At 37.7% G+C, this 23,974-nt stretch overlaps 1 protein-coding gene and 1 long non-coding RNA gene across 4 annotated transcripts in view; one reads left to right on the top strand and one right to left on the bottom strand.

Moving 5' to 3' along the window:
- Positions 1–12,153, top strand: part of LOC309511608 — a 112,622-nt gene extending 100,469 nt beyond the window's left edge. Inside the window, exon 2 of the long non-coding RNA XR_014210719.1 lies at positions 12,090–12,153. This is a non-coding gene — a long non-coding RNA (uncharacterized lncRNA). The remainder of the gene's footprint in view (positions 1–12,089) is intronic.
- The window catches only part of cratb (carnitine O-acetyltransferase b), a 67,324-nt gene that overhangs the window by 31,216 nt on the left and 12,134 nt on the right, over positions 1–23,974 (bottom strand). For 2 of the 3 annotated variants that reach the window (XM_082186730.1, XM_082186729.1), the window contains exons 6-10: positions 9,203–9,377; positions 8,727–8,817; positions 8,495–8,582; positions 7,471–7,571; positions 6,069–6,188 (exon numbers count right to left, since the gene is read on the bottom strand). In XM_082186730.1, the coding sequence (XP_082042856.1) occupies positions 6,069–6,188; positions 7,471–7,571; positions 8,495–8,582; positions 8,727–8,817; positions 9,203–9,377 (575 nt within the window). The remainder of the gene's footprint in view (positions 1–6,068; positions 6,189–7,470; positions 7,572–8,494; positions 8,583–8,726; positions 8,818–9,202; positions 9,378–23,974) is intronic. The other variant, XM_082186731.1, reaches the window with a different exon arrangement.

Below are 23,974 nucleotides of genomic sequence, written 5' to 3'. Positions count from 1 at the left end.
TTATTTCATATTCAGCTTATAAGAGAAAAATAATCAATGAAAGGAGAGCTAATCTTTTGATTACTCTGGCAGACCTCCAGTCTAATTGTGTTAATTCTACAAACTCAGATGACTTTGTTAAATTTCTGACAACAAAGACAGAGTTTGACTTACTTACTACAAATGAGGCAACTGAAGCTCTACATAAGACTCATTGCAATTATTATGAATTCGGTGATAAATCAAGTAAATTGCTTGCCCATCAGCTGCGTCAGTCTGCTGCTTCACATCTCATTACTCAAATTTCCACCTCTGTTGGGTCTTCAGTTAATCCACTAACTATTAATAATGAGTTCAGAAATTTTTATTCCTCGTTATATACTTCGGAAAGCATAGCTGAAGAAGCCCAATTCGATAATTTTTTCAACTCCTTCAATGTGCCTTGCATTGATCCTGATATCTCCTCAAATTTGATAGGCCCTCTTACATTGAACGAAATTAAGTCTGCTCTTAGTCTAATGCAGAATGGCAAATGTCCAGGGCCGGATGGCTTCCCTGCTGAATTTTTTAAGACATTTTCTGACAAATTATCACCTCTTTTAATTAACATGTTCAATGAGTCTTACAGCTCAGGTATTCTCCCTCATTCCTTACGGCAGGCTATCATTTCTCTTATTCTCAAAAAAGATAAAGATCCTTCTCAGTGCAGCAACTATCGCCCAATCTCCTTACTTTGTTCAGATGTGAAATTATTAGCTAAAGTCCTAGCAAGACGCCTGGAGGTGGTCCTTCCAACTTTAATTTCCACTGACCAAACAGGTTTTATTAAAAATAGACATTCTTTTCATAATATTAGACGCCTTTTTAATATTCTCTATTCTTCTTCTTTAAATGAAACACCAGAGTTAGTCATTTCCATGGATGCTGAGAAGGCGTTTGATAGAGTCGAGTGGCACTATTTGTTTTATACACTGAAGAAATTTGGCTTTCCTGATCAGTTTATATCTTGGATTAGGCTTTTATATACATCTCCCTTGGCCTGTGTTCGAACTAATAATAACTATTCTGAGTATTTCTCCCTTGGTCGCGGGACTAGACAAGGTTGCCCACTTTCCCCCCTTTTGTTTGCAATAGCCATTGAGCCTTTGGCAATCGCTCTAAGATCCAGTGCGATGGCTGGCATTCAAAGGGGAGGGTTGGAGCATAAGCTATCTTTGTACGCAGATGATCTTCTCTTATATGTCTCTGAGCCTGGTACTTCCATTCCCTTGGTGCTTGATTTGCTAATGGATTTTGGCCTAATTTCAGGCTATAAGTTAAACTTGAGTAAAAGTGAATTAATGCCCATCAACACAGCTGCCTTGAATTATCCATTAGCATCCCTACCTTTTAGATCTTCCTTACAAAGTTTTAGATATTTGGGCATAAATGTGACAAAAAACTTTTCAGACTTATTTGACCACAATTTTGTCCCACTGCTTAATCGTCTATCTCAGGATTTTAATCGTTGGTCTCTCCTTCCTTTATCCCTGATCGGTAAGGTTAATTGTATTAAGATGAGCGTGCTCCCTAAATTTTTATATTTATTTCAGTGTATTCCTATCTTTATTCCAAAGTCTTTCTTTGTTACACTCGACAGCTCTATTTCTAGTTTTCTTTGGAATAGAAAGACCCCAAAGATTCGAAAAGGCATTCTGCAGAAAACAAAACAATTAGGTGGTCTAGCTCTTCCTAATTTTCTAATATATTACTGGGCAGCAAGTATACGCACCACTCTTTACTGGTTCCAGCCAAGCAACTCCGTCAATTCCCCATCCTGGCTGCATATTGAGAATGCCTCATGTAAATCATCTTCCCTGGCGGCTCTTTTATGCCTCCCATATACATTGTCCCCAATGAAATATTCAAATAATATAATTGTTAAAAACAGTCTTAAAATCTGGACCCAATTTTTGCGACATTTCGGTCTTCATAATACCCCCCTGTTATCCCCAATACATTCTAACCCGTTGTTTTACCCCTCCATTTTAGACCGTGCTTACACCTCTTGGAGAGACCTTGGGTTGGTTTCTATTGCTGACCTTTACATCTATGGTGTTTTCGCCTCTTTTGAACAGTTGACTTCTCAGTTTAATATTTCAAAAAAACATTTCTTCAGATATTTACAAATTCGAGATTTTGTACGAAAAAAAATTGTCAACTTTCCAAATGCACCTCTCCCTTCAGATTTAGACACCATTCTGGGTGTGGATCCTTTTACTAAAGGGTCAATTTGTAAATTAGTGAATATAATTGTTCATTTGCAATCTTCCTCTGATGATTTACGCCTTGTCTGGTCCCAAGACATCGGTGCTGAGATTAACGAGGAGACATGGAGGGCAGTCCTGAACAGGGTTTACTCCTCTTCCCTCTGCGCACGTCACAGGCTCATACAGTGCAAGGTGGTTCATAGAGCCCACTGGTCGAAGACCAGGTTAGCACGCATTAACCCGTCTATTGACTCGGAGTGTGACAGGTGTCATTCTGGTCCAGGCACTTTAATTCACATGTTCTGGTCCTGCCCTGCCCTGTCTTCCTTTTGGAGACAAATTTTTGTCTCATTGTCAGCCATTACCTCGGCGGATATCCCACTCTGTCCAGTCACAGCTTTATTTGGGGTTCTCCCGCCTGGCCATTCTTTGCCTTCTCACTTTTCAGACTTTGTAGCCTTTTTGACTCTTTTAGCTAGGCGTTTAATTCTATTAAATTGGAAAAGCCCTTACCCTCCATCTTACACTCGCTGGATAAGAGATGTTCTTTATTTTATGAAACTGGAGAAAATTAGGTACTCTCTTCACCGACCTAGCACCATTTTCGTCAAGCTTTGGCAACCCCTTTGTGAACATATCAAAACTCTCCAACTTGACCCTGCTCTTTGTGTGTGATCCCCTTATCTCCCCCCACATCTTTCACCAATCTAGATGTTGATACAAATTTTGTATTGTCTGGCCAATACACTGCTATGTTTACTGTTACTGTATGTGATTGTACTGTACTCTTTATTTAATTTATTTATTGTATTTTATTTTTTTTTGAGGGGAAAATAATCCTCAGTGCATCTTCTCTCTGTGATGGTTTGTGTATTTTCATCTTCCCCCCGATTCTGTAAATTTTGTATATGTGTATATATTTTTTTTTTTTTTTTTTTTTTGTAATGTTTTAAAGTGTATAAATAAATCGTAAAAAAAAAAAGAAAAAAAGAAAAAAAAAAGACGGAGTACCCAGACAGACGAGTAACCATGTAGACGAGCAGTCGAAAGAACCCAAATCAAGATCAGAAGAACATGGATTAAACAGCTTAATTTAAGCCATCTAACTACTCTCGTCTCAATTTTCTCCGTTTTCTTTTCTTTTCCATTGAGAGTCTCGGTTCTAAGTTAAGTTTTGCTGCAAAGTTTCTGTTAAATGATTCGACTGCAAAGCCCACTTCCAACTTCAAAGACTTTCCATCCATCCGCCAGCACACCACATGATTGCATGCCTCAAACATCTATCCAGGCCCACCAATCAACAAACCCGGGAAACCCCCTTTTACACCGACAAAAGGAATCCCCAAAAGGAATGCAAAGACAAGCAAGTAGCCTCCAGACTCTTAGCTGAACTGGTGCATTGATATCAATTTAATAACTCGCCTAAGAAACGATAGAAGGATTAAATTAATGATTGATGGTTCGTTCAGGTCACGTCTTATAAGTGCATATAGAAACTTGGGATTTCATCATCTCACTCTTAAAACTCCTTCTTTCCTCACTCTCTTTCTTTCTGCAACTCATCTGAATGTGTGTGAGCTCGTAGAGCTTGTAAAACGAAAACAAACATGGACTTTGCTTTTCAGAGATGGCCGAAAACGTAGGGATTTGAAATGTTGTAAAAGCAACTTGGAGATGGCGTTTTTATGGAATTTTATTGAACAGATAAATTGCCATATGTAGCTCTCTAACAGAGCTCATTATAAAGCATTATCTATTGTGAAGGGTCATTTCATTATGGTTCTTATAGCACTGTGCTGGAATTCATTTTCAAGGAAGTACCTTGTCTATTAATGGCTATAGGTAATGTAATGTCTTCAGCTAGTCAGCTTGAGATAATTTCCATCTACCTGGTTATATCTTGTAAGCCTAGTAGTGAATGTTTTCAAATATGATAACCATTTTCATTTGCACAGTCAGGCAGAGCCGAAGCACTACCAAAATGTTCTTCCACAAAAGAATGCAGTGTACCATTAAAGAGGACCTATTATGCTTTTTTACATGTTCAACTTTCTTTAATGTGTAATGTTGCTGTTTGACCATGAAAAAGATCAACAAAACCCTCAATTGTAGTCACAATATTCCTTGTTTAAATAATTCCCAATGTAAACCGTATTCCAGTAGAGCCCAAACTAAATTATGAACCTATACAGTGGGTACGGAAAGTATTCAGACCCCCTTACATTTTTCACTCTTTGTTATATTGCAGCCATTTGCTAAAATCATTTAAGTTCTTTTTTTTTTCTCATTATTGTACACACAGCACCCCATATTGACAGAAAAACTGAATTGTTTACATTTTTGCACATTTATTAAAAAAGAAAAACTGAAATATCACATGGTCCTAAGTATTCAGACCCTTTGCTGTGATACTCATATATTTAACTCAGGTGCTGTCCATTTCTTCTGATCATCCTTGAGATGGTTCTACACCTTCATTTGAGTCCAGCTGTGTTTGATTATACTGATTGGACTTGATTAGGAAAGCCACACACCTGTCTATATAAGACCTTACAGCGCACAGTGCATGTCAGAGCAAATGAGAATCATGAGGTCAAAGGAACTGCCTGAAGAGCTCAGAGACAGAATTGTGGCAAGGCACAGATCTGGCCAAGGTTACAAAAAAAATTCTGCTGCACTTAAGGTTCCTAAGAGCACAGTGGCCTCCATAATCGTTAAATGGAAGACGTTTGGGATGACCAGAACCCTTCCTTGAGCTGGCCGTCCGGCCAAACTCAGCTATCGGGGGAGAAGAGCCTTGGTGAGAGAGGTAAAGAAGAAACCAAAGATCACTGTGGCTGAGCTCCAGAGATGCAGTCGGGAGATGGGAGAAAGTTGTAGTAAGTCAACCATCACTGCAGCCATCCACCAGTCGGGGCTTTATGGCAGAGTGGCCCGACGGAAGCCTCTCCTCAGTGCAAGACACATGAAAGCACACCTGAAGGACTCCAAGATGGTGATAAATAAGATTCTCTGGTCTGATGAGACCAAGATAGAACTTTTTGGCCTAAATTCTAAGCGGTATGTGTGGAGAAAACCAGGCACTGCTCATCACCTGTCCAATACAGTCTCAACAGTGAAGCATGGTGGTGGCAGCATCATGCTGTGGGGGTGTTTTTCAGCTGCAGGGACAGGACGACTGGTTGCAATCGAGGGAAAGATGAATGCGGCCAAGTACAGGGATATCCTGGACGAAAACCTTCTCCAGAGTGCTCTGGACCTCAGACTGGGCCGAAGGTTCACCTTCCAACAAGACAATGACCCTAAGCACACATAACGAAGGAGTGGCTTCACAACAACTCCGTGACTGTTCTTGAATGGCCCAGCCAGAGCCCTGACTTAAACCCAATTGAGCATCTCTGGAGAGACCTGAAAATGGCTGTCCACCAACGTTTACCATCCAACCTGACAGAACTGGAGAGGATCTGCAAGGAGGAATGGCAGAGGATACCCAAATCCAGGTGTGAAAAACTTGTTGCATCTTTCCCAAAAAGACTCATGGCTGTATTAGATCAAAAGGGTGCTTCTACTAAATACTGAGCAAAGGGTCTGAATACTTAGGACCATGTGATATTTCAGTTTTTCTTTTTTAATAAATGTGCAAAAATGTCAACAATTCTGTTTTTCTGTCAATATGGGGTGGCGAACTTAAATGATTTTAGCAAATGGCTGCAATATAACAAAGAGTGAAAAATTTAAGGGGGTCTGAATACTTTCCGTACCCACTGTAAATTGCATAATAGGGGCCCTTTAAATCAACAATAAATAGTGCCCCAAACAATAACAGGCAGTTGAACTCACATATCCAGATTCTGCTTGGCCATCTGTAGATCCCACTTGATCTCAGAATTGATGTAGAAATACAGTTTCTTGGGCATGGGCAGCGGAATTAACGGAGCTCGCACTCTGTCCGGTTTCTTACTAACAGAGAAACAACGCGTCAGTTACGTTACACAAATGTCTTTTTAGGCCAGCATCTTACTAGCCGATATTTCAGTCAATTTAAATTGTCAGCCTTATTTGCATATTCACTGAAGAGAGTGCAATTGTGCACATGGCCATAGGGGTGGGTGATATACCAGTAGACACGACAGACCTGTAGAACTTTGCAGTCTCTATCTCGGTTACACTTGTGTGATTTTACTGTGCTGTGCTTTCACGAAAGTTTATCATTTGAATGCATTATAAGCATTGTGGTTAAATTATTTTAACCATTCATGGGCAAAAAGCAGCGAGAATTAATTTTGTTTTATGCGTGCACTCTGAGAGACGTGCACACATAAAGCCGCTGCTATAACAGTGCACTTTTTTGGCACCTTAAATGGTCAAATACACACACTTGTGTGTCAAAATGTCTCTCTATCCTCGTGAACATAGTTGTTTATGTCTTAAGTAATCGTAAAACATAAAAAGAAAACATGTGTATCAGCATAATAGATCCATGCTTTCGTCTTAAAGTGACAGCAGCCTAATAAACTTGTCTGTCATTATTAATGTTAATCAAACAATCTCTCACTGCCCTTGACTGAATCAATTTTGTAACTTAAATAAGAATAAATGTATATAATTTATACAGAGAAGACTACGCAGTGTTTTTGTACATTTTATTACTTCATAAAATGTATGTAGTATTTCTTATTTCAAGACCTTGATGTTTTTCAGGTAGGTCTATTTCATCTATATCTGTTTTATTGTAGATTTTTTTTTGTCATATTGCTTGTAATTAGTTTCTTTGTTCTTATTTTATCTGAGACTGTTTACTTGTCTTTAGTAACCTTGAAAGTTTTTTTTTTTTACTTATATTAGTTAGGCTAGTATTAGTCTTTTTGTAATATTGAAATTTGTGGTGAGAATTCTGAAATTTCAATGGTAAAAACCTTATTTAAAGCAAAAATATCATGATACTGTAAATGTGAAATGAAATTACTCATTTTGTGATATCAGATTTTGGTCGTATCACCCACTTCTATGTGGCCGATGGCTAATGACATTACACACATCACACTGAAGAAGCAGTTTTTTTTATGTCACCACACTTCACAGACCTACCGTCAAAAATGGTAGTAGGTGTGAAAAAACAAAACAAATTGGCTAGAGAGCATTTATCAGTAGTATTAATGCAATGCAGAGATAATAAATGATAGAAGAGTTTGTATCTGTGTGTTTTTGCCTTTCTTTAAGGCATGCATGGGTTTGTAAATACCAGTATTTTAGCACATGATCCAACAATGTGGCTATAGGTGGACCCTCGGCTGTCGCATGTTCGTACAAGAGACCCCAAGACCCATCCTCACCAACAACAAACTGAACATTTAAAACAGAGAAAGAAACAGAAAAAAACTAATAGATTAACAATGAAAATCAAATCAATTAAAGTGCTTAAATGTAATTAATATTGATTTTGTTGTAGTTAATGCATTAATGAATTCAGTTCCAAGAAAACATAAGCCCATGTCTTTATTACTTTCGGTAATTTGTGTGGATGACACTCGCAGCACTGCAAAATCACTTTTTATTTAACAATATAATAATAATAATAATAATAATAATACAATATATTTAATATTATTCAATAAAAACACATTTTTATGGATCTTACAAGTGTAAAGATGCAGTCCTCCACTAGTCTTCATCCTTAACATTTCTATGATGAATGATGGTATTTCACTTGTTGATTTTCTAATAAATATTTTTCACAAATCACCATACACAAATAACATTGTTAAACATCCCATCAGGGTTTGATTTATGAATAAATTACCTGAAAAAAGGGTAATTCTCCATTTACTCATAAATGTGAGCTCTATTATAGCAACTTTTGTTTATGTGTGTATAAGGGATACAACTGAGCTGCGGCTCTGAGGCCTCTAATTAATAAAATAAAAAAATACAAGTTTTTTTGTTTTTTTAATTGGAGGATTTAGAGTGGCAGCTCAAGTTACTTATTTAAGTTAAACAATCAATTGTATATATCAACTCTGAAGGTGATGATACATGGGGCAACTTTTTGAGCAATGCTGCTGAGCAATGTTGCCGTCAAAGGGCAACCAGGTGAGACACAGGGCCCACGAATGATCTTAAGTATCCAGATAGAAATGTGTTGCCCATTCTCAACGGGAACATCGCTCTGCAACATTGCTCAGAAAAGTTGCCCTGTGTATCATCACTTTGACAGTCCTAGTTTAAATGACAGAACATTAAGAATAGGCCTCTGACATATAGGTCACCTGTAGTGTCTTGTCAAACCAGCGATTGCCACTGTTTGAATAAGTCCCACCGCCATGCAAAATCTGTGCTGCCATTCGACTAGAATACCTGCCAATCAATGAACATTATTGGCATCAAATCAGACCATCACTGATAAAGATGTAAACAACATTGTTAAAATCATTTAAAAGAAAATACACTGCTTATCTCTAGCAACTGTTCAATAACAATCAATGTAAACACAATTCTTACTTCTCATCAGAAATCCTCATAACTGGAGAGTCCAAACACAACGTAAAGATTGATTTCTCTATCAGCCTCACAGATTCTTTATTGATTTTATCTAAAGAGGGGGAAAAAAGTAAAAACAAACAAAAAAGCTTCAAACCAAGCATGAAACTCTCGACACTGGAACTAAGCAGCTAGATGGTCAAGAGTGAAATTGAATCTGCCTGTAAGCCACATGGGCCATATGTGCGGAGGCAAAGACTGACCTCACATTGTACGTAACACTTTTGTGCATCACTCTAGCTAATAGATCATTAATTTTAATTAATTAATAAATTTTTAACACTATATTTAAGCAATATACAACCACAACCTTTTGTTGTGTTCTCAACATTTTTGAGAACACAACAATGAATGTTTTCTGAACCTTGCAGTTAGATGCAAGTTAGAGAAATCTATTATTGTGTTAAATAGTAGTTCAGTGGGCAGGACAGATATACCTCTGAGCAAGCGAGTGTAAGCCTGACCCCATGTGTGACGATGCTCGCTGGTCAAAATTCCCATTGGTTCCTTGTCGGTTTTCCACGACTGAGAGCGGATCCGCAACAGCTGAGCGTGGATCTGACTTTCTGTCAATGGTGTTCCATCACTGTTGTAAACATCCAACTGGAAAAACTACACACACACACATCCAACCACTTACATGTTTGTAATCACTAAGATTTGTTTGTTTTAAAAAAAAGAAACAGGATTTAAATTACAACGTGATTTATTACATGAAACCAATTTTTAATAATATTCTTCTTATAATCCTGTGACCAATAATTCACCAGGATCACGTGAAAAACACATGAACTCATTCATGTCTACTACAAACAAAGTATACTTTGGCCTTTAGACTAATCCCTAATGTTTAGGCCTGGACCCAATTCAATATGACATTTTGGATGATGATTAAAATAGAGGCCACAAGAATCCATTCATTACATGTTTGGAATCCTTAAAACTGCCGTAAACTACAACACATCCGTTTCATAATTCTTCAGAGAAATAAATTCTCAATGATATTTAACAAATATTAAAATATTTGCTATTGACTGTTGCGGAGTATTGTGCAGTGAAGAGTAACATCAAAAACTATAGATATAGAAACTGCAACACGCAATATGGCGGAATAGGTCCCACCTTCTAAGTTAAAGAGCCAATCACTGATTGTTAAAGTCATTGCATCACTGCTAGGGATGTCAATTTTCACAAATTCCCATGATCGATCGTCATTTAAATTAACGATCAATTAATCGATTAATCGTTAGCCTTAATACTACGATATGCGTCTGCAGTAGCTATGGCCAACAGCATGACAGGGTCTGCAAATAATAATAATCAAATATAACTACTAATACAACGTTTCACCAACGCCGCCTCATATGCGCTTAGAATGTGTGACTGTTGTCACACGTGTGTTGTCACGCGTGTTGTGGACGCGCTCTTCCTGGAACAACTGCACGCGCTGAATGAATCTGCTACCGTTAAACTGGAGCACTTTGCTAGCACGTTATTTATCTAAAAGAAACGCATCCTATATGAGATTAATCAGATATATTAAAAATAAACATAATATTACAAATTATATTTGCACACAATGACGCAAATTCATGCACAAGTGAACTTGAACTAAGTTAGGTGCCATGTTGTGGACGCGCTCTTTCTGGAGCAACGCGACACGGCAACTAAACCCAAATAATTCACAATGTTTTATTACAATATTGTTCTCTTTATAATATTATGTAATATTACAGTCCCAATAGTCATTATTAGTCGTGCACTGCCGTTTGAGCTGCGCGCGCTGAAGCTGACGCTTTACTACAGAGTTCATTCTTAACCAAATGCATCCAATATGAGATAAATCAGATATAGATAGGCATACACAAAATAAACAGTATTACAACTTACATTTGCACAAAACAAAAGGCTGCGAATGCACACGCAAACTTATAGTCATGATGAAGGTGTAAAATGGTCCCAAACATAATTCCGGGGCGCTCGCTTTACATGTTTCGCGGTTGAGCAGCACGCACGCACAAGAAGACCTGCTTAATCGATGATCGATAAGTTGTATCGATTAAATGTATTATCGACAATTAATCGATCGTCGATTAATCGTTGACATCCCTAGTCACTGCAGCTGCCATATATATACACTCACCTAAAGGATTATTAGGAACACCATACTAATACTGTGTTTGACCCCCTTTCGCCGTCAGAACTGCCTTAATTCTACGTGGCATTGATTCAACAAGGTGCTGAAAGCATTCTTTAGAAATGTTGGCCCATATTGATAGGATAGCATCTTGCAGTTGATGGAGATTTGTGGGATGCACATCCAGGGCACGAAGCTCCCGTTCCACCACATCCCAAAGATGCTCTATTGGGTTGAGATCTGGTGACTGTGGGGGCCATTTTAGTACAGTGAACTCATTGTCATGTTCAAGAAACCAATTTGAAATGATTCGAGCTTTGTGACATGGTGCATTATCCTGCTGGAAGTAGCCATCAGAGGATGGGTACATGGTGGTCATAAAGGGATGGACATGGTCAGAAACAATGCTCAGGTAGGCCGTGGCATTTAAACGATGCCCAATTGGAACTAAGGGGCCTAAAGTGTGCCAAGAAAACATCCCCCACACCATTACACCACCAGCCTGCACAGTGGTAACAAGGCATGATGGATCCATGTTCTCATTCTGTTTACGCCAAATTCTGACTCTACCATCTGAATGTCTCAACAGAAATCGAGACTCATCAGACCAGGCAACATTTTTCCAGTCTTCAACTGTCCAATTTTGGTGAGCTCGTGCAAATTGTAGCCTCTTTTTCCTATTTGTAGTGGAGATGAGTGGTACCCGGTGGGGTCTTCTGCTGTTGTAGCCCATCCGCCTCAAGGTTGTGCGTGTTGTGGCTTCACAAATGCTTTGCTGCATACCTCGGTTGTAACGAGTGGTTATTTCAGTCAAAGTTGCTCTTCTATCAGCTTGAATCAGTCGGCCCATTCTCCTCTGACCTCTAGCATCAACAAGGCATTTTCGCCCACAGGACTGCCGCATACTGGATGTTTTTCCCTTTTCACACCATTCTTTGTAAACCCTAGAAATGGTTGTGCGTGAAAATCCTGAGTAACTGAGCAGATTGTGAAATACTCAGACCGGCCCGTCTGGCACCAACAACCAAGCCACGCTCAAAATTGCTTAAATCACCTTTCTTTCCCATTCTGACATTCAGTTTGGAGTTCAGGAGATTGTCTTGACCAGGACCACACCCCTAAATGCATTGAAGCAACTGCCATGTGATTGGTTGATTAGATAATTGCATTAATGAGAAATTGAACAGGTGTTCCTAATAATCCTTTAGGTGAGTGTATATATATATATATATATATATATATATATATATATTAGGGGTGTAACGGTTCACAAAATTCACGGTTCGGTTCGATACGATACACTTGTGTCACGGTTCGGTACGGTTCGGTTCGGTACGTTTTCCATAGGCTACATTAAAAATAAATAAATGCCAGAGAAATTTCCTTGAATTATTATTATTTTTTTATTATTATTATTTTATTTAATGAAATCATAAAGTATGATTTTTTTATTTTTGTTGCTTTTTTTACTGAGCAATAATGGAGCTATACTTGACTCTTCTTATGAGCATATAAAACAAAACAGCTCCTTGGAGAAAATGAAATGTAATATTGTAGTAGTAGGCTAGATATAAACAAAGGTTTATTTTAGTTCAGATTAACATTTGAGGGCAGCAATTGTATTCATAATGTCAAAATAAAACAGACGTAATGTTACTTGAAAGCATTATAGCCTACTATTCCTGACAAACTTCCATACCTTGCAGTTAGTGTTACTACAGCAAATCCATTCCACGGTGAATGTTGCTGATCTGTGGACACCGGCCAGTTCATTCATGGCACGATGTTTCTTCCTGGTTTCCACGTCAGCGCTGTTTGATCCGTTAATAACAGAGAAATGTGCATGTTTCTCACTAGATCTCGCAGCGATGTTATTACTTCAGTGGTGAATTCAAAAAGCATTTGAAATTCAAATGCTTTCTTTACTGGTCTGGATCTCTAGCGCTGTGTGGTGTTGCTTGATCAGGCTCGCGAGTCCCGCTTCACAAGTCAAAACTGATAAACGGTCCACACGAACACAATAAGAGTAGCTCAGTTTCGTTCCTTACATTGCATTTGCCAGTTGATGTTGTGGTCGCGCCAGACTCTATGAGCGCGCTTGCCACCCGCGACGCGCCTTCATTTGAAATAACGAAATTTTGGTCGGCAGAAAAAATGGTCCAACGAACCGTTCGGTACGTAATGCGTACCGAAAACCGAACCGAAAGCCTCGTACCGAACGGTTCGATACGAATACGCGTATCGTTACACCCCTAATATATATATATATATTCCAAATAGAAATTAAAGTCAAAAGCACATTTTTAGTACATAGTCATACCTGGAAACAAATCCTGTTCAAATAGGCTATATGGGCCATTCTACAGAATTGGTTCAAAGTTGGAAACATCTTGAATTTTTTTTGGTCTTTTTCCACAAATTTTGTATGCATGCAAATTGTATAATATCCAAGGTAAACATTTCTAGCAATTGTGCAGTTAATTCTCATACTGTATTTTCAGAAAGTTTTGGAATATATCCTTTCCCCAAATGTGTCACTAATAAAAAACAATAATAAATCATTTAATGAGAAGGCTTATATTGACTTATTAAGATTTTGTTTACATCTACCTTGTAAATATATTTTTTGCTATTTTATTAAAAGGTTTTCACATGTAAATCAACAACAATTACAATTTTAACAATATTTCAAGTGTAATCTTTCTTTTTTAAAAGTATACATTTTATCATACGCATTTCAAAGTTAAGGATTCATTAGTTTGAATATAGCCTACATTGGAACAAACACTATTATAACATCTTAGTTGATGACTTTATTTTTGACAAAACGTACTATTTATTTAACATATGAGCAGAAATTGGTGAACAAAAGCTTATTTGATGTGGCAGTAGTCTATTTTACAGTAAAAACTTTAATAATCTTGTCTTCCATATTTCGTCTGTAACAATCGTTTTTATGATATATTAGGACATATACATTTTAATTTGCAGTTTAATACATTGCTTATACAAAGACATTTTATTACAACAAATTTCAGTCGATTTTTACTTATCTCAGTATAGCAATATATTTTGGTAAAATCTAAACTAGTAGATGTGTTCATGTAAAAATAACATGTTTACTAATGTAAGTGCGAGTGTGAATGAACGGCACAGATGCGCGCTGTTGTTTACTACAGCCGTAGTAAACATCTATGCCGTTCATTCATTCACACACAGACACGTGATTCATATTTAAACAGTCTTTTTCATTTATTGTTTACAGACACTATTCCATATCGCAATTAGAACAAAGCACTTAAGAATAAAGAACTTTCTATTCACAATCCTCAAAAAGTGAAACTAAACTAGAACTTCTGAGGTAAATTTTCCAGGATTATTATTCCTCACAGCGTCGGAAGACAACGTAAAGTACATGAATCTGATTAAACTTGATGTTTTACCGTGTTGATGTGGGCGTTCACAGGTTTGCATGGATTGCCTCAGATCATTTGCGTTTGAATAGCGCGCGCTCTCAGTAGGTGTGTTCACATTAAATATAGTGATAATGAGTTGCCATGAGAACGACTGACATCTCACTCTTTTCATACAGATTACATAAATATTTGTTTTCGTTTTGAATTAGATAATTTAATAGTAGACACTTAAATGATTATAAGGAAATATTGCTCATGCCTGGGTGAATAGTATTCGCTGAGTTTTAAGTTTAGAGACATGCTCCAGAAAAAACGTTTACAGAGATGCAGAGGCAGAAAGCACACCGAAAAAACAAAGTTTTGTTTCGATTGTAAGTGGACACATAAAAAAGTAGACATTTTATAGTTAATTTTTTCATATTTCTTAAGTCTGTATGACCATAAATGGAGTATTTTTAAGTCTATTTTGCTGCTATGTGAAAAAAAATCTAGCAAAATGCGCCGGCGCATTTGCCGACTCCAGAGGGTTAAATCATACTTATCAAACCGTTATCAGTTTGTAGTAGTAAATAAAGAGATGTTTTATCGATCAAAAGTTCAGTATGGCGTACCACAAGGTACTAGGACCGTTGCGGTTCACTCTGTACATGCTCTTCACGCCCTGATGAAACTTACCAATTCACAAAATGAACAGAATGCATAGCTGATAAAACAACTGGATGACTAGTAATTTCCTACTACTTAATTCTGAAAAAGCAGAGATTCTAATTATTGGACAAAAAACTTCCTCATGTAATAACCTAGAACGAACACTGTCTAAGACTTGATGGCTGCTCTGTCAAGTCTTCATCGTCAGTTAGGAACCTGGGTGTGCTCTTTGATACCAATCTTTTATTTGAAAGTCACATATCTAGGGCAGGCTAGGCATCAAGGCTAGATTATTGTAATGCTATTATGGGGTGGTTGCCCTGCTCGCTTAATAAATAAACTACAGCTGGTCCAAAATACAGCAGCTAGAGTTCTTACCAGAACCAGGAAGTATGACCATATTAGCCCGGTTCTGTCAACACTGCATTGGCTCCCTATTAAACATTGTATAAATTTTAAAATATTGCTGATTACTTACAAAGCACTTAATGGTTTAGCTCCCCAGTACTTGAGCGAGCTCTTAGCGCATTATAGTCCTTCACATCTATTGCGATCTCAAAATTGTGGCCAGTTGATAATACCTAGAATATCAAAATCAACTGTTGGTCGTAGATCCTTTTCCTATTTTGCACCAAAACTTTGTAACAGTCTTCCTAACATTGTCCGGAAAGCAGACACACACTGTCAGTTCAAATCTAGACTAAAAACACATATCTTTGGCCTAGTATACGCATAACACATTATAGACTTCTATAATTCAATGTTAGGCTGCATAGTTTAGGTCAGCCGGAACCGGGAACACTTCCCATAAATCCCGATGTACTTGTTACATCATAAGAAGGATAGCGTCTACGCTAATATTACTAGTCTCTCTGTTTATCCCGAGGATCCAGGCTGTTTCCAGATCTGATTAAGGACCTGCACCTGGACACAACGACAACCCAGTCCTTAAGTGTCAACTAGCCTCTCCCCTGTGAAGGCCTCCTTCCCTTACCTTTACCTCTGTACAGATAAAACGTTGTCGTCACGTGGCTACGAGGGCGCGATAAATAATTCTGTATTATACATTTTTAAGGCCAGACAAGTAGTTTGTTGAGAGTTGAATTGTAAAGAAGGACTACACACCTGCGCACATATATATTCAAACGTGCATACCTATGGACTAAACACGTGATGCGCGACGTCTGTGTTTGCGCAGAGATAACTGATAATCGTTTGCACCTTGGAACCTATTTCCGGGAGTGCGTTCTCGAGCCACCAGGCACTGTTTTGTGCATATGGGCGGCCAGAGCACGTTGAAGGTTTTCTGTTAGAACGGTGTCGTGTTAGCGGCCCCTAAGTTAATAACTAATGATCTTCGCAACGGAAGTGAATCAATCAATCAAAACTAACTTTAGCTGGACAATAATTTTATCCTAGAGCTGCTGTAAAGCCAAAACAATCTGTTACTGTAATTTTCCTATTATCACTGTAAAGCTGCTTTGAAACGATTCATATTGTCCTATATAAATGTCCTATTGTCCTATATAAATAAAAGTGACTTAACCCTCTGAGGTCGGCAAACGCGCCCCTGCGTTTTGCTGGATTTTCTTCACATTGTAGCACAATAAACTTAAATTACTCCGTCGTTTATGGTCATACAGAAAAAAGAAATATAAAAAAAGAATGTGATATTTCTACTTTTGTATGTGTCCACTTACAATCAAATCAAAACATTGTGCTTTTGTAAAATAAAGAAAATAAACAGGGTGTGCGTTCTGCCTCTCCATCGCGGTGAACTTTTTTTTCTTGAGCACGTCTATAAACTGAAACAAAACTCAGCGAATACTTGTCACACATTTATGAGCCATATACCTTTATACACATTTAAGTGTGTACTTTTAAATGATCGGATTCAAACTGAAAACAAATATTCTCTGTTTAAGTAATTTGTATAAAACCAACAGGATGTCCAGTATCTCAAACGCTTGCTAATTACTTTTAATTCGACCACGCCCACTCGCGCAAAAGTGATTCACATGCAAATTGTCCACATGGAACCGGAACGCCCTCGTTACCTCAAACACAAAACACCAAAAAACTTCACAAGTCTCTGCTTTTCGTCGAGTTTGGAAGACACGTCTGAGCTTACATTGGATTTTACCCCCAGAAGAAGAAGAACGCAATTTGAAGACAAGAAAGATGTAAGGTAAGAAATTCTTACTTATTAGTTTATGGTATTGTTGCATAAACTTCACATTGCAGTTGAACTGTTGCTAGATATATGGTGAATATTATACTATTTAGACCCGTGTTTACTGTTAAATACTGTTTGTGGATATCTGCTCAAACATAGATATGTATAATCATAATGTTTAATATTTTGGAGCGCGATCGCGTTTGAATGTATCATATTTTGGAGCGCGATCGCGTTTGAATGTATCATATTTTGAAGCGCGATCCCGTTTGAATGTGTCATATTTTGGAGCGCGATCACGTTTGAATGTATCATATTTTGGAGCGCGATCGCGTTTGAATGTATCATATTTTGGAGCACGCTGTGGGTTTGAATGTATCATATTTTGGAGCGCGATCGCGTTTGAAAGGAAAAATGCACCAAACATTAGGCTTTATGTTTTTACTATTATCTCATTTCATATCATCATAACGAATGGAAACATTTGAAGTAACATAAGATAATCAATATATTTTTCTCTAGCATTGTTACTGAAATCTTTTGGAAGATTTATAGGCTGCTATAGGTTATTGTTATAATTATTTTATGCAGTACTGCACATAGCTTATGCCTACAAGGCACAACAAACATGGTGTTCATTATATTATATATTGTTGGAAACATTTGTGTGTATTCTGTGAATTTTAAAAAGCAATTTTAACCAGAAAAATCTCAAATGTATTCCCAAAATCGTGCAGGCCTAGTTTCTCTTGATACCAGTATGTTCACTTTTTTTTCTTTTCTTTCAGGGACCAGATGCAACTGAGTCCTGCTGACTTCAACATTCACATGAGTATCTGTACATGAACATGGTGAAGTGAAAATCAAACACCTTGGAAATGAAAGGTATGTACAATGTTTTTAGGAATGGCACAAAGGTCTCTGTCTTTGGATCATTGTTTTCAATGTGCTCTTTTGTCATTTGTTGTGTATTTTTGGATTATGTTGTGTTGTAAATAAATCCAAACAATCTAAAAGCCATTCTTTTTTAAATCTCCTCATTCTTTGTGCAAGGTTGCTCTGAATGACAGGGCCTGATAGCTCCTAATAGGGCAGTTAGGGGAGTGTCTTTGTCTTTCTCAGGTGTTGAAGGCTTACATATTCATGAGATGATTACGCCTCTTCGCATATGGCTTTCTCACACAAAACACGTCTTAGAAATTTTAAATCAATATATTGTCTTATCTGAATGAGCAGTCAGGGTGATTTTCACATAGTTTTGGAGCAAATATTCTAGGCTACGTGATACAATTTTCAAAAGTCTTGTGAAGAAATAATCAGTATGGGTTTCATGGCCTTATTTCAGTGACAATTTTTTGGGGTATTTTCACAAACCACGCATAAATGTCACAAGTCTCAAAACTACAAACTTTTACATACATGCTGCTGATATATTATTGTAGCAGTGTTTGTGCTAAATACAGTGTAATAAGACTTTAGCCATGACAATGTCACAAGTAACAGAAATAAGCACAAATGTCAGAGCATGTCAGAACACCTCCAGGGCCAGAAAACAGCTCAGACCTCAGAGGGTTAACTAGGACTGCACATGCGCATTGGCTCGTCTAGCCAGAAAGATAAGCTTTTTAAATGCTATTTAAGCACAAGAAACAACAGGGGGACAGTTCATGTTAGATTTTGGTGTTGATTTGAAATATGTTATTTAATTGTGAGTTCGGCAAGCAGTTCTTGAGATTTCAGGATTCCCCCATTCAAATAGATAAGACTTGGTCTTGGATGCCCGAAATAACTGCCTGGAGGCACTCCAATAAAAAAGACTTTCTTTGAAAGGGACTTTGATAACACATACTGTTTGTTGTTCTTACGATTGAAAGTGAATGAGAATGAGAATGGATTTTTGTTTACAAACTTCTGTTCTCTACTTATAACTTGTGGTGAAAAGATGACAAACATAGATGCACTACGTGTTCTGTTTCACACTGGCCGATCAAGCAGAGCTGAAGCAGGCGGCATTTAGTCATGCGCGGCTGAACCGTGGCTTGTGTACTGCAAATACAGACGAGTATCATCAGATCGATTGGCTTGGTCATGTGCATTTTCAGAATCTGACTCCGGCTCGAACTGATATGATAAAACTGACGACATTATTAACTGTCTTTATAATTGCTTTGGAAGCTGAAGCTCATGATTATGGTAAGGGGCGTCACATTTACTACATATGCTTGAGGTGTTTGGCCAATCACAAACGCACTGGCAAATCAGAGCACACTACGTTTTTCGGAAGGAGGGATTTTGTAGAAATCTACATGTTTTAGACAGACGGGGCATAGAGGAGCTACAATGATGTACAGTATGTGAAAATTATGTTTGTTTTTTTATAAATGTCCCCCTGTAGTCAATTTTATCCCTTAAAACTCATCTTTGATCACCAAAATTACATATTTAAATGTTTTTTTCATTGAAAATGTCTTCATGCCTTAAAATAGCTTGAATGTAACTCTACACCCTTGCCTCATTTAGTATACGCGGTTCTATGAATATGCAAATTAGCCCCACCTCCACTCACACACACACACACAGCACAGAGATCCACTCGTTGACAATCACACATTGACGTGATTGGTTACAAGGTAGATTTTGACGTCAGAAACACCAGCGATTTCAAACCACGATTTTGAGTTCACTGCAGTTTTAAGGAGAAAATACTCAGCAATGGTGTTGACTTATGAATTTGCACATAGCTTGTCTTAAAACATATTAAAAACACCATAGACATATAAACTACATTAAAAGCATGATTTTCACCACAGGAGGACTTAAACATTAAATAATGTTAACATATTTAAGCATAGTTTGGTAGTATATTACACCCAATACACAAAATAATGATCTTTGAAAATAGCATCACATGACCCCTTTAAGCTGGTGTTGATGGTAGTTTGGAAAGTGAACAATGCATTGGTAAAACTTTAAAGACGTGCTTTAGATTATGCAAATAAGTTCCATGGGGGAAAGAAGGAAGGGCCCCTTCTGATGCCAGCAGCCAATCGCAACGCTGGAATGGGGAAGTGTCAAATTGCAATCTCCTCCTCATCAGAAAGGTCCCCTTATGTACCCTTTTAACAAACAATCCAGCCTGAGTGGTGGGAGGTAGGGCTAAGCAATATATCGATATATTTTTTATAAACAATACAGGACGAGGCAACACCGTTTATTTTAATATACAGTAGTTTGATATTACAAGCGCATCTAAAATATATCATCGGACACAAAGTGAAAGTGCATAATCCAATTTGTCCTTAACATGAGACGTGCTTTATATTAAGGGTTTCAAATGAACTCATAAGATATAGTTCACGCGCAAGTTTAACACGGCTTGACAGACACTTATGGTGTTTGTTGCACTTGAGATGTGGTGTTTTCCTCAGTGCACAACTTATATTTCACAGGTATATTCTCCACCTGTAAAAGTTAGAAGCTCATGCAAATATTTCCATTTTGCTGTCAGGAGTGGATGAGCCTTATGCAAAATTGTTCAGTAAGGCTGAAGTTTTTGTTGTGAAGTTTTTACTTGTGAAAACTTATTTAATGAAACTAAATAATAGTAATATTATATAATATAATCTTGGCTAATTATGTATCATATACATGTTTAATGTTCCAGCTATTTACTGTTACAATAATAATAATAATAATAATAATTCATTACATTTATATAGCGCTTTTCTCAGCACTCAAAGCACTTTACATAGAAGGGGGAATCTCCTCAACCACCACCAATGTGCAGCATCCACTTGGATGATGCGACGGCAGCCATATTGCGCCAGAACGCCCACCACACACCAGCTTACTGGTGGAGAGGAGACAATGAACTATTACAGTGACGGCAGTGCACGAGGTGTGTTTACGTTTTATTGTACAGTACTAGCCAGTATTTTAGATTATTACAGGTGCCATAAAATATATAAAATGCCAGAAAAAGTGGATTTTTAGGTGAATCGGAATGGGAACATTGATGTTAGTTTTCTAACATGTGAATTTATTTATTTTGTCAATAATGTGACCAAAAATAAAACGTTTTAAATAATTCAGTGATGTATTAAGGGGGTCGCACACTGGACGCGCAGCTCGGCGGCGCGCCGCGCAGCGCCACGTCTTTTAAATTCGAACACACTATTCTCTATGAGAGTACACACACCGGCGGCGCCTTTCGGCGTCTGTCCGCGGCGGCTCAGGACCGTGTTCAAATACTGCCGCGCCACAGAGCGCCATTTACATAGTTTTATAATAAATTTACATGTGTGTGTCTCAAATCGTAGTTAATGTATATACGGACCTCACCCTGTGCTGCAATATACATTTAGTTTTATATTTATTTACAGAAATCAGAAAATTGCTGATGTTATCGGATTTTCAGGTGACAGTTGTCCTAGACGTGGCGCGGCGCGGCGCGGCGCGGCGCGGCGCTGAGCTGCGCGTCCGGTGTGCGGCCGCCTTTATATGTATACTGTAGAATGTTATGAAAGTTCCTGGAGAACATATTTTCTCTGAGAACACTTTCAGTGTTAATAGGAGTAGACTACTACTGGCAAGTTGTATCAGGTAGAGTCGAGAGATTAACCGAATCTCTTGTGGCCCTGTAAAGTATTTTTGGATGGACTGTACAAGGACCGATTCCCATGTTGAGTGTAACCGACACAACTTGCATGCAAATTTGTTTAGAAGAAGATACAGAGATTTCAAAACAGTTGCGTGCCTTTTGGGAAGTAGAGTATTCGGGCATACTGAACAAGACAACAGAGTCCAGAAGAAATAGAAGCCGTACAACACTTTAATCAGACAGTTACTTTTAAGGATGCACATAACAGAGACGCAATGGCTGAGCGCGAAATCCAAACACCCTCCTCATTAAAAGCTGACGTGTGGAAATATTTTGGCTTCTAAGAAGTTAAAGGGGGAAAGGAGCTAGACAAGAGCCACACACATTCTTTATGGGTCTTGGTACTTTTAAAGCAAAGTATTTATATTCACAAAAAAAAAAAAAAAAAAAAGATTCAGATAATCGATAATTGCTTTAGCATCGAACTTAAAGGCTGCTTAAAGGGCCCGTTTCTTTTTTTTTCACGCCATTTCTCTGCACATTCCTTGCGTTTCTTCTCCATCTCTCTAACTATTTTGACAGATACACACTGATACTGTACGCTTGCTCAGAGCCCAAAGGGGGAGTTGTTTAAAGATGTGACTGGGCCAGCCCAGTGTCAATTAAGAAAAGAACCAATTGGCTGCTGACCTACATGTTTCATGGGCTGGTCTGTGAGAAGAAAAAAAATCCTACACTGACTTTTTTTGACCAATGCATTACACCGGCACAAAGACCCCAGTGCCGTCAATTGACCCTTTGCAGGGAGTTTGATTGACAGGCGATCTGACCAATCATAATCCGCCATCCGCTGAATCCGCCATTTTTGCAATAATAGATGAATAGTAGTATTGTAAAAAATATTGACATTTCGATACATATCAACACTGAAATATCTGAAACTGTTCCAATTCTCCTTTTCTGTACTAACAATAGACCGATACCAGCTGTGCGCTAGGACGGGGGGGATGAGGAGATGTGTTCACGTAGACATTTTTATTGGCTAATGTGAGTAAATCTAGATTAAAATTCAAAGAGACAAGCATGACCTGTTTCATTATTATCCAAAACAAGGTGATGTTAACATTATGTAGCGCTAAGCATTCTCATGCAATGTACGTTTCATTCAAAGTCAAGTCAAGTCACCTTTATTTATATAGTGCTTTTTACAATACAGATTGTATCAAAGCAGCTTCACAGTGATAACATGAAAATAATACAAGAAAGTTTGTTTCTAGAAGAAAATTGCGTCATCGTCCACCACTCCACCTTATAATATTAATATTGTTGAATATTAAATGTCCCCAACTAAGCAAGCCAAAAGCCAAGGCAACAGTGGCAAGGAACCAAAACTCCATCAAGGTGACAGAATGGAGAAAAAAAACTAGGGATACTCAACTCAAAAATACTCAAAGCCTCATACTCAAAGCTGGACTCATTGAAGTAATAACTTATAAACTTCAAGGAAATCCCTTATATGGACAAAAGTCATCCAGCTATGTAGCAGAAAAAAAAGCAAGACAAACACACAATTGCGACAATATATGGTTTTTCAAGTCATCTCGGGGGTATTTTCATAAAGTACAGTATATGAATAACAAAGTATATAAATAAGTATTTAAATAAAATATTTTCTACCTTACTCTGAGATAAACTAAATCAGTCATAAATTGTCATTAGGGAAAATATAGGAAAAAGCAAATAATATATCGGAAAGCACAGAACTGGGTAAAAATAAAATGGAATTTGAAGGGGGAAAAAATCATTAAGAATGGCATTTTTATTAAACTGTTAATAAATTGCTGTTAAATTGAACAAGTTTCATGATTTCAAATAATTACACATGCTTTTTGATTAATACAATTTCCATTCCACTCTGCTACTTTTCAATTGTTTTTCTGTGTGAACGCACTAGTCCTGTTTAACTGTTGCGCTCGCGCATGACACAGCATTCTAAAAACCCAGCGGTCAAGTTAAAAGAAGTTTAACTAAAACGTGCCTAAAGACCTTTGCCTGGTTGCATAAAGCACCTTAAGTTTTTCTCTTAAGTATGATACTTAAGGGGCGATTTCCCCTTACCTAAGAGAATAACTTAAGGGTGTTGCATATAATCTCTTAAACGGTTCTCTTAGGTAAGGGAAACATTTAAGTGTTTCACGACAGCGATCCTGGATTCACGTTATAAAAGTCTGT

This window comes from Leuciscus leuciscus, assembly GCF_965113295.1.
Source record: "Leuciscus leuciscus genome assembly, chromosome: 12".
NCBI lineage: Eukaryota > Metazoa > Chordata > Actinopteri > Cypriniformes > Leuciscidae > Leuciscus > Leuciscus leuciscus.
Note: the sequence above shows the minus strand (reverse complement) of the source record. Positions and strands in the feature narration are given on the sequence as shown.